General features: G+C 44.6%; 1 protein-coding gene across 1 annotated transcript in view; it reads right to left on the bottom strand.

Moving 5' to 3' along the window:
* Positions 1 to 16,368, bottom strand: part of LOC118770919 (partitioning defective 3 homolog) — a 262,566-nt gene that overhangs the window by 119,647 nt on the left and 126,551 nt on the right. Inside the window, exons 6-11 of the mRNA XM_036518693.1 lie at positions 12,957 to 13,048; positions 11,384 to 11,467; positions 7,580 to 7,705; positions 4,458 to 4,879; positions 590 to 729; positions 113 to 241 (exon numbers count right to left, since the gene is read on the bottom strand). Coding sequence (XP_036374586.1) covers positions 113 to 241; positions 590 to 729; positions 4,458 to 4,879; positions 7,580 to 7,705; positions 11,384 to 11,467; positions 12,957 to 13,048 — 993 coding nt within the window. The remainder of the gene's footprint in view (positions 1 to 112; positions 242 to 589; positions 730 to 4,457; positions 4,880 to 7,579; positions 7,706 to 11,383; positions 11,468 to 12,956; positions 13,049 to 16,368) is intronic.

The following is a 16,368-nucleotide window of genomic DNA, read 5'->3' as shown; positions in this document are numbered from 1 at the left end:
CCCGTACACATACACATACACATACCTGTACACATACACACACACACACACACACACACACACACACGCATGCACGCACGCACGCACACGCACACAGCAGGTGTGTACTCACCACCTCCCGGGGCAGGAAGGCATCCTCTTGCCGTAGGATCACCAGACCCACGGAGCCACCCATCTGGGTGGCCCTGAGCAGAGCCACCACCTCTTCCTGCGTCCTCCCATTCAGATCCACCCCGTTCACCTGCAAACACCACACGGACATTCAGCCCTGGGTGCTGACATCACGGAAACCAAACAGCAACCAATGGCACTGCAAGTGCCCGATTATCACAGAAACATCAATGACATGGCCGCACACCAAATTCCAAGACAGCATGTGGAATTTGCATCCTACTGCAAGGACATTGGGGCATCAAAATACATAATTCATACGCCTGTATGTTTTTGTAGGTCAGTTACATATCGTGACAGCAATCCCATGTCACCGAATCAAGAGTAAAAGGAGGGGCGGGGTAAGACAGATGACCCAACAATGACCACCGGCTGGGGATTTGGTAATTCACACCCATTCTAGCTCCGCCCTCCTCACCTCCAGCAGCCTGTCTCCCGCCTTCAGTCGGCCGTCCTGAATGGCAGCTCCGCGCGGGAGAATGTTCTTCACGTAAATCGGTGCCGAGCCGCCGATGGGGACGTCGCGAGACGTGATGCTGAACCCCAGGCCTTCCGGACCTGGAGGACAAACCAAACAGCAAATGCAGGTTTAACTTCCAAAGTTCCAATGAATGAAATATTACCTTTAAACTGTTATTTGCTTTCATGCTTTTTTAAAATCTCTTGACAAGAACAGAAGTATACAGCTAATTAACTGCTTGTTTTTAATCAAGAAAAACAAGCAGAAAGAACACAAATGGAGAGAAATGATCAGTTAAAATCAGTTCTAAATCTAATCATGCCATGAAATATACACCCCCATACCACTACACCCACCCCCCCATACCACCCCCCCCCCCCCCCCCACACACACACACACACACTCACTTACTCACTCACACACACACACACACACACACACACACACTTAAAATCTTAAAATGACCTTTATGAATGACCAAATGAATACAAATTGGCAGTTGGAAAAGCAGTAATGGTCCAAAGTAGCTTAGCTGACCTTTACCAGAGACCCATGCTTAGGCAACACCCCAGACACTGTAAGTAAGAGAGGGGGAGAATGTCTCTTCATTTGCAACTACAACAATCGAATCAGTCTCACTTACAGCCCTGGAGAACGAAGCAGCTAATCTGTTCATGCTACAGGCCAGCCCATGTACAGGCTTAACGTAATTGCTGCGTTTCATGTAACATTGCTCATGCCGACACTGGATCTGTAATTATGTTCAAAAGGCTGATGTAGTTGCTTAAATGTTATCTGATCTACCTACTGTACTGTACAATAAACCATTGGCTATAATTTCTTCAGTAAAGCTGGGCAAGTTTGTACCATGTTAACCCAGCCATGCTGTAAAAACCAGCCGTATGAAACAATCGACATTTGCTGGATGCTACTGAGGTAAAGAGTACACTACAAACAAGAGAATGGGGAACACTTTAAAGAAACTATTCATTTTTTTATGATGACCCCAAGGTGAGGTTTAGCCATCTGAGATAATTAAAGCTCTCTCCCTGCCAATACAGCAGAATGATCAACAAAGAAGTCCGACTGCAAAGGATTTCGCTGCACATCTTCCACTTTAAATAGAGTTCACCAAACTCTATTAAATAGTAATAATTTGTTTCATAATGACATCCTCACGCTCTCTGCGTTTCATAAAAAGTAATTCCCTCAGTGCATGTAGACTTGTTTGAAGTTCCTGAATAATACGTTACATGGATCAAGAAAAGTTAATTAGCAGGGAAATCTGAAATTGGTGGCATTAAAAGCCCAATTTAATTTAACCCAAACTAAACACGATTAGTCTCCGTGTCGGTGGAAGTGATCCAGATTTTGTCGAAAAGCACGAGGAGACGAAGGTAGACAGACTTCACGTTCTGCAGGACCCAGTCACACCCAGTCAGTGTGACCACTGCACTGCGGCCCTACAGCCGAGGGCAGTTTCCTTTGCTCTTCCAGGAACTTAGCTCTAAAGCAAAGCCCATTACCAATCAAACTCCATTATGTTAAGAAGGACTTCGCTGGTGAGGGCCCACAATCAGGTGATTAGAACGCATCTCTAATACCCTTGTCTTCAATAATTACTGAGGCCCTCGGGCAGCGGCTCCTTTTTGGAAAATTGGTAATGAAAGCACACCGCGGGATAGAAACGAATGTGTTCCACTTTAGATTTTAAATCCAGGTCCCAGTGCCAAAAACCCAATTATACTTCCAACCAAAAGAAGAAACGCACCACCTTTACCAGTAAACGTTTCAACATTTCCTGCTCTAAATTAGCTGTTTATTTTCCCATTATTTCATTAAGGCACTCCAGCCCATTTATTTCCAAGGCAAAAATAAACAGGATTGCTTCAGTGTCCCTTCAGATTTGATTCAGGAACATGCTGCCTCCCTTTGAAGATAAATCACAAATCAAAACTGTGCTCAACCTACCAATTAAAAAAATGCCCCCCGTAATCCCATTTTGAGACGCCAGTTACGTTGTTTACGTTAAGTCTTACAAACATACAAAACACAGAGCGGCCTTAAACTCCTCTTAACATAAGGCAATGACAAGTAACTACGTCCCCCAAGAGCTCTGAGGCTCTCAGCATCAAATGCTGTCATTTCCCCCACGGCTCTGTCGCTACTTTGGCCAGATATCTCGCTTTAACATCTGCTGGTTGAGCAACGGCGTAAGTGAATCACCCCCAGCCAAGTCCTTTCGCCGGGGGACGGTTTGTTCATTTGCAAAAGGCGCTGGTCTTCCAAAGCAAATTCATTTGGATGGGAGAGAGCCGTCTTCTCTCCAAATCTGTTAATGCTTCATTTACTGGCCTTGTCGTCTTTCTCCTGACGCCAGATGGAAATAACCTTCCCCAATTTTACATCGCGAGCGCTAATTTAAGCACCGCTTGAAAAGGAAATCTTATTTCCTAACGCCTGAGATTATTTTTTTTTTCTAAAGTATGAGAATGTGTAAGATTGATTTCACAAAGCGTTTTCTCACAATTAGGAAGCCTTCCATAAGAATGGTTTCTAATTCTGACAATACCGTTTGGAAACATACTGTCAATACTGTGGTGCCTATTTTTTCAAGTATATGTACTTTTCTATTTTAAGAACACCACATCTCCAAAAGTTGGAGAGATCCACATAATATTTTCCCCGTATGAGTTATGAGGAAACAAATCCTACATATTATAATGTTAAAGAAAATATTTTGTTATGAAAAAAATATCAGTTGGAATTAGACTGTGGGTGAAAGATTTATTTTTGAAAGTCACCAGGAGCTGGGGGCTGATGACACAGTTTTTAAATGGACAGGAGGTAGACTCAGTGGAATTCCTCCCATCTTGACCACTGAATAATACCGCAGGGGTGACATAATTAAGGTTCCCTTTTTCACAGATTGAAGCTTAGCGTGTGACGAGAATATGTCCCAACCTTCCTGAGAGACAGTTGCTCTCCTTATCTTCCAGTCTAGTTTTCAAATGGGGGGAGAGAGAGTGTGGTTAAATTTCAGGCCCTTTAAATATTTCATAACTGTAGCTGGGGAATTCTTTTTGGGGTAATGGGTGTGCCTCGATTGACTGAACTTCCAGCTGTGACACACGATCGCAACAAAAGCACCCGCTGATTGGATTGCGTCTGACACTGCGGAGGGGAATGTTTGAAAAGCCTTACAGAGTTTCAGGAAAACCTAGCCTTCGCGTCAGCTCCCGGCTGATTTTCCCCTTCCTTCAAAATCAACCCGAGCCGCTCCGGCCTCCCTCTCTGAGAGAGAGCTCCGCCGAGGCTACGGATGAATGATTTATAAGCCCAGCAGGTAACGCTCTGGACAGTGTGCTCCTTCATGTGGCGCTGCCTCCCGTGTGATGTTCGCTTTGGAGTCGGCGCGGTGAAATGCCAGGGTATTTCCATTGCTGTAAAGCGGAATGAAATCAAGGCCGGAGCCCTCTCCAGGACCCCAGGCACGCCCCGGGGAGGAGGCTTTCACAACAGAGATCACTTTGAAGTCACTACAGTGTCACAGCCGCTCACCGTCATGAGGAGAGCGGTCTTTGTATAAATACACCGCTGTTTTTTTGTTTACTGCACAGCTAATGACAGAAATATGGTATTATTTAAATTTAAAAATTATACGTTATATTATTCTATACCACGTTATTATGTGAGGTTCTTCATGGGTGTGTGTGTTTGAAAAGGGACAGGTGGAAAGTGAACCCCTCTCTAAAAAACGTATCTGAAATATACGTGAAGCAGTTCTAGGGTGTAGAGGGAGGAGTCATTGACTCAGCACTCTGACCTTTCTTGAGCTGAATGTTGAGCCTCCTGCCGACCTTCTTGGTGTAGCCCGTGGTGGGGGTGGAGCTCAGCACTCTGTGCGGGGAGGGGGTGTGGCCTGAGGGGGGCTTGGCGGCCGAGCTGCCGGTGTGAGGTAGAGTGGAATACAACTCGCCGTGCTCCGGGTGTGGCGGGTGCGGGTGAGCGTGGGGGTGGGGGTGGGGGTGCGGCCCTGACCGGGACATCCTCTGCGGGGTGTGGTCCAGCCCCCCCACCAGGCTCCCCCTGTCCCCGGCCTGGCAGTCCGGGCTGAACCGCCCGGGGCCGTAGGCCTGGTTCTTCTCGCTCTGCGAGAGATGCTCGTACTGGGACTTCTTGGCCGCCGGAACCACGTGGAACAGGATGTTGGGTGAACGCATGGCCTGTCGGAACATATGCTGCGCTCTGGAGCGGGCGAGAAATTCACAAAAGAAACAATGCAATTAAGCCCCGCAGAGCAGAAGCCATTGTACATTTCAACAGAGCCGCCGCTTTGAATTAAGTGCCAATTTGCCACGCGGCCCCGCATTGTGAGGCTTAATTAATAGGTCAATAAGTTTTACCGCTTGGAAATTTTAACTGCAGTTCTAAATATAGAAAATATTACATTTAATTCACAGACATTGTTAGCTACCATTAATTCCTGACAATGGAACTGCAGAAAATATGGTAATGGCCAGAATTATGAAAAGACTTGAAATTAAAATCAAAATTAGCAGGAAACATTAATTCTGGAGAAAATCATTTTAAACCCTTTCAAAAAAATTTTTCAAAATTGCACACATAAGTATCCCTTTATTCAAAGAGGTCTGAATTATGCTGAAATGCATTAAACCTTGTCTTCAGCTAGTCTGTCTGGACTGTTAAATGAACAGACGCCATTGTGAAATTCCATAGTAGACATGCATCTGATGTACACAACACGATTTCTATTGAGATGTCAGTGAATTCTAATACAAAGCTAATACAAAGTATGAAGTTGAAAATGCCAGAACCACTCAAAACATGCAAAGCAAACAGGTGACACATCCTCTCATGTCTAGAGATTCAGCAGAGGTCAGACAATCTTGTTCACACCAGCCGCTTTTAAGAGACATCAATAAGCACAGTGGTATGAGATTAAAAGAAACAAACACCCACTCTGTTTTTTTTTCCCATTTTTTTCTAAGTTGGAAATGAACTCTTCTGCAGAGATCTTACTTTACTTAGAACTAAGGTACTTAGCATATAGATAGCTTGCCCTGGAGTGACCCACTCACCATCAGAGATGACAAAGGCTTTCAAAGGAATAAGTCTTCAAGAAATCAATGCATGTTGACATCACTGTACACACTCATTAAATTGACAATGAACCTATTCCAAATGAATAACTAACAAATACAAAGCAGCCTCTGTGCAGTAGCTGTAAAAATCACAGAGTTTGGACGTTTATAAGTTTCAAGAGTTAAAGTGTCGTTTGGCAATTTGTCCTCAATGCAATGCTGATTTCAAAAGTCAGGTAAACGGCAGATTATGAGGAGAATGAAGAGAGCAGCAACTCTCCAGTGATTATGGAACATTCTGGTCTGAATAAATTGACTGAAACGAGTTTAGCGTCCCTCACAAGTACTTTCTTGCAGTGTAAAATCAAGGACAAAAGCAGTTTTTACTCAATGCCCTGCTAAATTGGGTGTCTTCCTCTGACTGTAAAAAGTTTGTGGCAACAACAAATTCATCTATTGATTACAAAGGTGTGACAACCTGATTATACATTATATGACTTTTGGTGATTGACAGAATTATGTAGCCTGTTATGTAAAAAATGAGGCCACTCGTGAAATGTATCATTCTAGAACAACCATCATGAACACCAAGAACAAAATTCAGCTATGATATGGTAAGGCCACTCATGTGAAATTATGAAGTATGATTTAGCATTATGAAGGTTCACTTTTTAAATAAGTACAACAAAGTATCTTTAGTACAAACCAATCTAGTTGGTCTTTTTAAAAAGCAAAAGCAACAGACTGTAGTTTTACTGTAGCCTTAATGTCTACAGTAAAATGCTTAAAATTTTCTTTGTTGGGATGAGGAAAAAATAGCTTTGCACAAAACATAGCAAAAACAACATGCAGTCATGAGTCCGTTTCATAATTTTAGTGCTCAAGATATTTCTTGGCATCTGTAGCGTCTGCCCTTGCAATGATACGGACAGGACAGACAACGTCTAGCATTTAGAATATGGCGCTTAATCCCGCCATTCAGCAGACATTGCGGCCCACTCCAGTTATCTGCCTCACTGGACCAATCTGGGCATCTCACTACGACAGCTGAGCATGCAGCTGGCTTCGTCACACTCCAAAATCCTGTCCGCGCCAGGAGTCCCAGCCAGCCCCTCAGGGGACGCGAGGGATTCTTACGGAAACAGATAGCACCGGGGTGACCTCAAAAGTTTCAGGATAATCAAGAACCAGACAGGATAAAATCCGTTTCTCTTCCCCGGGCTGTGGTTGCAGGCATGCTAACAGGGGGAGCCTTGCCGATGAGTCTCATCCAGGTCCACAGAGGACATGTTACCTGCTACATTTCTAATGGGTGAGATTTATATTGCATCTCTCACCTAACAACCACAGGTAGACATACTGTGCAAAAGCTACATGCATAAAAGTTCCAGGCACATTTTTTTTTTGCATATCTGAGACTGAATGGTTCAAACATTAAGGTTCACAGCACACAGCATGATTTTACACACAGGAAGTCGAGCAAGAGGGAAGCAACAGCTGTTGGGAATCATCGAGGAAGCAGCAGCCGTCATGACACCAGTGTGGCACCTGCGTCACACACGGTGAGCGAGAGGTAACAGGAAGTGGCAGGCAAGCGACATCAGAGAGCTCCTGAGGTTGATGAGGCGAGAAGGCTGGCATCAGCTGCCGCCCAAGTTCACCTCTCACCTGGAAGCAGTCCCGGAGACGAGGGGTAGGGGGAAGGGGGGCATGGTTAGGGTGGTTAGGTCACCGATAGAAGACGGCCAAGGCACCACAGCAGAGGGGCGAAAGGGGAGGAGGTCGGGTGGGGGCAGTCGGCGAGGGTCGGGCTGACGTGGCACCAGCCCTCGGGGAGGCTTACTGTTCGAATCGGATGTTGCGGAGATCCCCGTTATTAATCCGGACGATACAGTCGTTCTCGTGGAACAGACCCTCCTGTTCAGCCTTGCCGCCTCGCTCCAGACGCTTTACTAACAAGCCCAGGGTCCTGGAATATTCAGATCAGATATTACTGCCACCCCGCGCAGCTCGCCTTGTTCAGAACACTGAGGTACTAATTACGAAGCTTGGGCTCAGAGAACACTTTGAATCTCATTACAGAGAGAACAGTCAGCAGCCAATTCACAGCATGCTTCCCACATGTCCTTTGCATCCTTATATTTGCGAAAGAGAAAGACAGAAAGACAGAGAGAGAGAGAGAGATAGAAGAGACACAGGAGACAGATATGGTTGGTTGTTTTCAGCATGTTAGAATAGCCTTGCAATAGTATCTCGTAGCTGATACGTTTATTTCACACATCCTTTACATGTTTGATTGGTTATCTACACAGCATTATCCAAAGAGTGGCTGCAAATCAGTCTAAATTGGTAGCTCTTCTTCTGCTCTTTCAGTAAATTCCCAAATTTCCTCTATGAAGTAAATGTTTTCAAGACACACTCGTCTGCCAAAATTTTTCTGCGCAACGCCCTTTGGCTGCGAAGGACATCAGTGCAGTTACCCACAGCAATAATCAAAACTTCAGAGAAATATGGCGCAGCAGATGCTTTTGAAAAGCTGAAAATGCCAGCAGGCATGTGGGGTTGAAAAAACTTGAGTCAGAACTTATACAAACACAAAATCATTACGGAGATGGCTTCTAAAACTGTAAATCATTTAAATAAATAAACATAAACAAAAAATACGGTTTTACATATTCACACGCTTAACATGCAGTCCTAATCTGACAGATTTGCAGAGCAATGTGCTGAGAAAGCATAGCACTGTATTTTTCTTAAGCATCTGTTACCACATGATACAAAGGCAACTCTGCACTCACTGACCACACCACATCTGACTGGACTTTACAGAGATGTTCCTTAGAAAAAGAAAGGAAGGAAAAAAAACATTCTGGCAAAGGGTGTCAAATCCTGTGTGGAACGTCTCTGAGAATGTGCATTCTCAGATGAAATGAGTTTCAAAGGTTACAGTTGCACAAGTGCTCTGGGGCTTTACAGAGAACTGTGCTCTGTAATTCCTTAAACCCACTGAATGCTGTGAAAGGAAAAAAAAGTGTTTTTCTCAGCACATTGGCTCACTGTCTTCAGCTGTCTCTTCACAACCACAGACTGAGAAAATGCAGTGACCGAAAAACAGAAAGTCAGCGAATGTGATCTACCTGGTGGGATCTACCGGATGTACCTGATTCACTTTAGTAACCTGCTTACATACACTGCAGTCCTGGCAAACAAAACCTAGGGTGAGAAGTTGGTTGGACATATCAAGCTTTCACACATTCATCTTCTATGAGCCTTGCACTTGATGTGTGCTTGATAAGTCCCTTTTGGTTTTCATATAATTTGTCATTTGTTCTTAGTATTTCTATTTAATTTCATGCTTCATGGTTTGCATTCCTTACATGTTAAACAGCAATAGTTTGGTAAAGTAGAGGTTACTGTTCAAAAATGACTCTCTTTGCCGTGGATATTAGTCCCCAGTGAAATTCATTTGGCTGGGTTTTGTTACCTAGACTGCTTCTTTTCCTCTCCAGCTCTGACTGTAAATTCTTCGTGTTTCCACACCATGCAACACAACGAGGCAAACCGGGAGGAAATCACATGGGCAGAAATATCAATCACATGACCCGGATCTCCCAGGTTTCGGCTGTAATCAGTTCCCCTGGGCGTCTGCAGCTGGCGCCCAGGTGGACAATAGATTGAGCGCAAACGATCCGTGCGTGACACGCCGAATATTCTACCCCTCATTAAAGGCACTCCATCCCTTTTACCGGCGTGAGCGATGGGCACGGCGGAGAGAGCCAGAACAAGGAGGGGGAGAGGGAGAGAGAGGGAGAGACCACCTGTTCTCATCTTCCCCAATTTAATTGAATGATAATGCAATCAGGATCCAGTTGTGCCGTGCAATTACACTGGCGGCCGGTTTACAGTTCACAGTAGTCGCGGGACGGGGGTCTCATTACCGAAATAACAATCTGACAGGCTGCCGAGTGCGTGGCTGTGGCTGTGGCTTCGGCGTGCCGAGGTTTGACCCCGCAACCCCCATCAGGGCAGTAATGAGAAACGGCCCCGCAAGTGCGCAGCTGAATGCTGATCGGCCCTGCCAAGGCACCCATTAAGTCTTTATCACGCTTGTTCCATTTATTTTCGGTGGGAGTAATTACCAGGAACGCGGGCATCATTAGGAGCGAATTTTAAGTTGGCTGAATTAAAAACAAAAACTCCCCAAAAAGTTTACGCATGCCATCCATGAGTGCGATTGTGCGGTGAAGCCTTGTCCTCCATCTTGTCTGCCCTGGCTCCACACAGGAAGTGCCACTGTGTCAAGCCTGGCAATGTGACTGGTGTCGTCCATGCTCTAAACCGAGATAATGTATGTGCACAGGCTGACTAATGAAAAGCAGCGGGTAATTCAACCGCCCAATCAGTATAATGTGGATGGTTATCATGGCATAAGGGACAAGCGCACAGCAAGTGATGATCCTCCCTGTAATCAGAGGTGGTTTGTGCATACGTATCTGTGCATAAGTTAAACTCATGGCTGTCAGCAAACACATATAAAGCTGGCTGGCGGAGGCAGACCTCAGTAGTTTCCTACTACTACTAATGTTCCTTTGCGGACGTTGCATTGAATGGAAGACATAAACAAACAGATGGAACATCATAAAGCAGTCCAGAACCTCAGTAATTTTTTCAATAAGTACTTATACTTTGTTTTTGGTGAATGTACTGTATATTTTTATGAGCTAGGCATAAATAATTCCATTGGCAAATGATCAGCGTTATAAATGAGCTTTCAGCTTGATTAGTTTGGCCAGTGCCAGCTTTTTTTTTTTCCATCTGGTAAACTTGATATATTCACTTCTTCCATCTTATTTGGAGACTCTTTATGTGAAGATGCACACCATTATAGTTGGAACCAGGTGACTTTCTCCGGTCATGCTCAAGTCAATGAACCATACACTTGCTGTATTCAAGAATGTACTAACTTATTTATGTTGGAATGAGGTGGAGAAGGCAGGCTCTTTAAAACAGCGCCACTGGTTCTCTCAGGTCACAGTGCCTGCAGGTTCTCATTCCAGCCATGTACCTGATTGTTCATTGTTTTGATTGGCCGCTCCATTTATCTTACATAGTGTTGTGGGTTAAAGAGCTGGAAAACCCGCAGGACTGCAACCCTCAAGCTGAAGGAACCTGCTGTCCAACCTCCAGGTGAACACACATCTCAATCTGATTCATTTTCAGAAGGTCCTTGCAGTACGCTGTTTGATTCATTTTCAGCAGGTCCTTGCAGTACGCTGTTTGATTCATTTTCAGCAGGTCCTTGCAGTATGCTGTTTGATTCATTTTCAGCAGGTTCTTGCAGCTGCATTGTATCGCTCATATAAACAACGAAAGAGAGTAGAGCTTTATAACAAGGGGCACTGAAACAGAGGGGGAGGGAAGAAGTCGAACAAGAGGATGGGGCATGGGGGGGGGGGGGGGGTTAAAAAAAAAAAAACACATTCAGAGTAAAACCTAGAGTGACGCAAATTGGCACGCGCTTCCAGCGCGGAGACTCTTAGAGACCCAGCGGAGACCCTGACAAGGATGCAGAGGACATGGTGGGCTGGCCGATCCGGCGCGCTAACGAGCCCGGCTGCCGGGAGAGGCCCCCGGCGTGGAGCTTTACCTTCTGTCTCGTGTACTGAAAGGCACTACGTGGATTCCCAGGGGACCGCCGTCATTGGAGACTTCTACCAGCTTTGCAATGTCACTGTGAGACAATGATGAATGAGGCCCGAGCGAGGGAGAGGGAGAGAGAGAGAGAGAGAGCGAGAGAGAGAGAGAGAGAGAGAGAGAGGGAAGGAGAGGGAGAGAGAGAGGCGGAAGGAAGAGAAAGACAGAGAGAGGGAGAGAAAGACAGAGAGAGAGGGAGAGAGAGAGAAAGAGAGAGGGGGGAGGAAGAGAAAGACAGAGAGAGGGAGAGAAAGACAGAGAGAGGGAGAGAGAGAGAGAAAGAGGGCCCCACGTGTGCAGAAGGAGGGAGGGAGGGAAACAGAAAAAGAAAAAAAAAAGAGACAACAAAACATAAAACGCTAAACGAAATCACACATGTCTGTGAGCGATGCTGAAAAGAGGGACGGACCACCGTGAGCCTGAAGGGAAATACTAGGTTTGGCCTCACGTGGAGCAGATGAACAGTATTGATAACTGGTTGGATGAATGATGAATGTGTCACCAACTTTAGCCTGTGACTCAGACATGATTTGGCTGTTAAGTTATCATGACTTTAAGAGCTGTTATGTGAAAATAAAAAAAAAATCATCAATACTGTAATATTCATATATAATTTAACATGTGCATCTACACAAGGTTTAAAATAAATTTTGTGGTTTCTGGTAAAAAAAAAGGCAATAGAAGTTTGTGAATGAACCCAAGTTGGACACAGCTGGACACAGCACTCAATGACCAAATGCACGGTCCTCACAAGAGTTGATTGGCATATCAAACTAAACACTTTCCCTGTGTTTCATCTCACTTAGGTCCCTTTAAACTGATTTGTTGCTAAAGACTGGAGAGGTACAGATGAAGACCTCACCCTCCAGGACCGAGGTAGCCGTCCCCTGACCAAAATAATAAGTCTACTGTACCTGCAGATTAGGCTGAGGGAATGACAGCGAGGTAAAACACAAACAATAAAACAGCACAGCTTCAATCACACAATGATGATGAGCATTAATGAGAATGGCATGGACAAAAAATGAGCATGTTGAAGGAGATGGACATTAAATTTAGCTAAGATTGAACTATAAATGTAAGGAAAGGTTTAAAAAGATTTCCTCCAAACCTCAAGCAATACTTCCATTATTCTTGAATCATTCCAGTAATGCAAAACATTAAACAGTCATGGTTCAAGAACTGGGCTTGCAGGTTAAATTACCTAGTATGACACACTGCTGGGGTAGCCTTTAGCAAGGTACAGCACTTAGGACAAACTGCCCTGAAAAAGGGCACCTGCAAAGCGTGAAATTAATTTAAAACACTCGTTATCGCTACATACAAGCTAAGTGTGACGCAGGTGTCATTTCCGTAGACACAGTATGGTCACACTGCGGTTTGCCTCTTTCCAGTCCAGGCTGGGGATGCAATTGTGACATGGTAAAAGCTTCGGGGTAGGCACAGTGCGGGACGGAGAGAGAGTGTGTGTGTGTGTGTGTGTGTGTGTGTGTGTGTGTGGGAGGGAGGTTACGGGTAGGACTTACTCCAGGGACCGGACTGGAGTGTGCTCCTGGCAGGAGTCGTCACGCCCCACTGGCTCGATCCTGCCGTTCTCCTCCTCCCTCGCTTCTTCTTCCTGCAAAATGCAAGGCATCATGGGATACACCTTTGGCACGCCGCACAGCTGGAATCAGCGAGAGACGCCTTCGACATTTCCACCCCGTTACCCCCTTTTTACATCTTCATCCTATTACATTTTCCTCCTGCTACATGCTTTAGCCACTTCATCCTATTACATCCCTTTTGACTTTGATACCATTACATCACATTACGTTTTTATCCCCTTAAATAATGTCACATTTATGCTAATACAGGCTGCTATGTATTCATCCTGTTACAATACCTCCTGTTAAAAAAATGCAACATGCATGGTTGTGTGAAAAACTAAACCCCGGAGAAGGAGTTCGGTTGCATGTGATAAGCATTGCAAAATAACCCTGGGAAGGGATCCTTGGTTGGTTGTATGCACGGTGCGTCCAACTAAACGCTTTCCCTGGGGTTAATTTTAAACAGTTCTATACTTTTTTCCCCCAGAAAAATTGAATTCAAGTTTTAATTAGAAACACGTGTTCAACATTAATTATGAGGTGAACTGCTGAAAAACATCAGAGAGCTGTCCTACATGCCACACACATTTTCATCCTATTTCATTATAATACTGAATAACAAGTACTTAGACTCGCCAGAAGGGAACTACTGTAATCATGTTAAAGGGGAGGCTTATGGAGGGTTATTTGCTTCAATCACTCTTTTCTGGCCTTCAGTTTCCATTACCAAAAACCTTTTAGCTTCCTCCTATTTACAGATGTGCTCTAAATAAGGTGCCTGAAATCTTTAATGTACTTTATTACTAGCTATATTGCTTCCCCTTAGACCATATATGAGGAAATAAATGAGGAGACAACAGACTGGGGCCCACAGCAAAGTAACAGGAAGTCAATGAAAGCACCCAGCTCATTATTGCCTCTGCATTACTGAAATTAAAATGGCAACGTCGAAATAGCATTCCACGATCCCCAACGATAAAAAATCAAATGGACGCGTGTGCATCTGTAACCGCGGATCAACAAAACCCACCTCACCTATTACAGTCTAACCCAGTTACCAAGGTGATATTAATATTCCACTCGCCTCCTCGTACACCTTACCATTTATGGTAATGCCAAGCGCATTTTAAGTACACGCTTCCAGTTTTTTTTCCCCTCTTCAAACCTTTTACACCTTTGCGACGCGTTCGGCGGAGCCAGGAGACAGAGGAAAGAGGGGCGAGGAACTGGATCATTAATTTCTGACTGGCACAACAAAGCCCTACCCCAGCTCACTGCCACGGTGTCAATCACCTCCGCTTCCAGAGACGCAGCACATCTGCGCTTTTAATTACACCCGTCGCCGCGGCGGGCGTCGGAGGTACCGAGTGCTGCGACTCGGGGAGGGGGGGGGGTCGATCTCACCGGGGAGTGAAGCAACACGTTTAAGTATAAATCGGGGAGAGACATGTCCTTAGATAAAGGCAAGAGAAACAACAGCGGGGGCGGTGGTGTGCTGAGAAATATTTTTTAAAAAATAATAACGCAGGAGGAACGCAGTGTTTGAAGAGCAAAGGCCGACGGAGAAACACAGTCAAAAAGTAAACAACCGCATAAAGTCTAAAATGGAGATGAACGTGGTGCACTTTTTTACCCCCAAGACAGTCTTGCATTTCCATCAATGCCCCTGTGATTCACATTAATCATTACCGACACTGACAAGTAATAAACTTCACCACCAGCTGCTCTCTCAAACCGTCTGCACCTCTGCCTGCTGCGCCACAATTTTATTCCGCCCTCGATGTTCTGCTTTGGATCCCCCTCTGTTCAACCGAAACCACGCACCAAAGCCACACTCAGGAGATCTCAGAAGTCAGGCAGAGTGAGGAAAGCTGGTCCATGTCCACCCTTGATAATGCCATAGTAAGAGAGTACACCTCTCATAATATTGGGAATGGTGATTACAGGCACTTGACTATTGAGCTGTACAGATGCTGTTGATAATGCTGATGATGATGATGATGATGATGGTAATGATGATGGTAATGATGATGGCAATGAAGACATTACTGCACCCCCTACTACTGATTGAGACACACAGTCTCAATTACGTAAGGCCTATACAGCAAAATGCTGACTTTCCTCACCAACTTACTCAGGTCACAATGAGCCAGTATGAATGAAGACATGAATGGTAGACCAACCAGTCCTTTCCTTCTGTTCTTATTAAATAGCCGTGACACTTGAATCCTGCCTGCCTTTGTTTTAAGACGCACTCAATCATGTATATTTTGGGTATGGCATTGATTACTTCAATCAGATCATAGCCGAACAGGGTCTTAACATTATTAGTAAAATGAAATCAGTGACATGAGCCAGCTGCATTTGTCCTTAGCTCTCTTTCAGAGGTCTGCTGAGGGATTTCAGTCAGCGGACCGCATTTGTACGCAATATATCATCTGCCAGCCACCATCACAAGTCTGGCCAAGCACATACATCAATGACAGGGTCCCATTCTGCTGGCCTGCTGAACGGTTAGATTGCACTTTAATTAAATTACGCCAGCTAATTATGAAGCTTTAAATCAATTATTTGGTCAATAAGAAAACCTACGGCGCACAGTGTCTCGAAATGCCACTCACCGCAAATAACAAGCAACAAGGAGGACTCTTTGGTGGAGCTAGAGGTTCAGAAGGGTATGAATTATAGTAAATTAAGTTACCGCAATTTGTTTAGTCCAGATACATTTGTATGATCTATGAACACTGGGAAGGAAAATAAATGCATCCACGTATGGTTTCTGCGAGACCATAAGCACCGGCTGAAAGACAGTTTTGAAAAATGAAATGTCTGGGGGGCCTTCAGGGAAATATCCAGCCTTTAAGCTGGGGTACATACAATTTAAAGATAAACTATTTATTTTTAAGGCTATCGTACGCAGTAATTCATATCCTTTTAAGACTCTGAGTCCGTGAAAGATCATTCCTGTCGGCTGTTATCCATGCGTCACCTAACTGCCATTCCTCGGCGCTCAGGATACTTCTATAACGTCATTATATAATGGAGTGAAGAAATGGGAGCTTCCGTTTTAAATACTGTTGAAGCACCTCCTTCTCCGAGAGACAGAATAAGAGGAAGACATGATGGAAGCAAAACCCCAGGATTAAGAATAATCTGTTGATTTAATATCTTAATCCTAATTCCGAGATACTGAACTGAAGTACAACGATTATGATTGATCACATGGGAAAATCAATCTTGCCAATGTTAAAATGTCAAACGTCTGCGTTGTAAATTATCCAGAAGAAAAAGGCATGTCTGCATGTCACAAAATTGAATTGCCATAGAACATGTAGCCATATTTGAAACT

Source organism: Megalops cyprinoides, chromosome 24 (assembly GCF_013368585.1).
Source record: "Megalops cyprinoides isolate fMegCyp1 chromosome 24, fMegCyp1.pri, whole genome shotgun sequence".
Classification (NCBI taxonomy): Eukaryota; Metazoa; Chordata; class Actinopteri; order Elopiformes; family Megalopidae; genus Megalops; species Megalops cyprinoides.
Note: the sequence above shows the minus strand (reverse complement) of the source record. Positions and strands in the feature narration are given on the sequence as shown.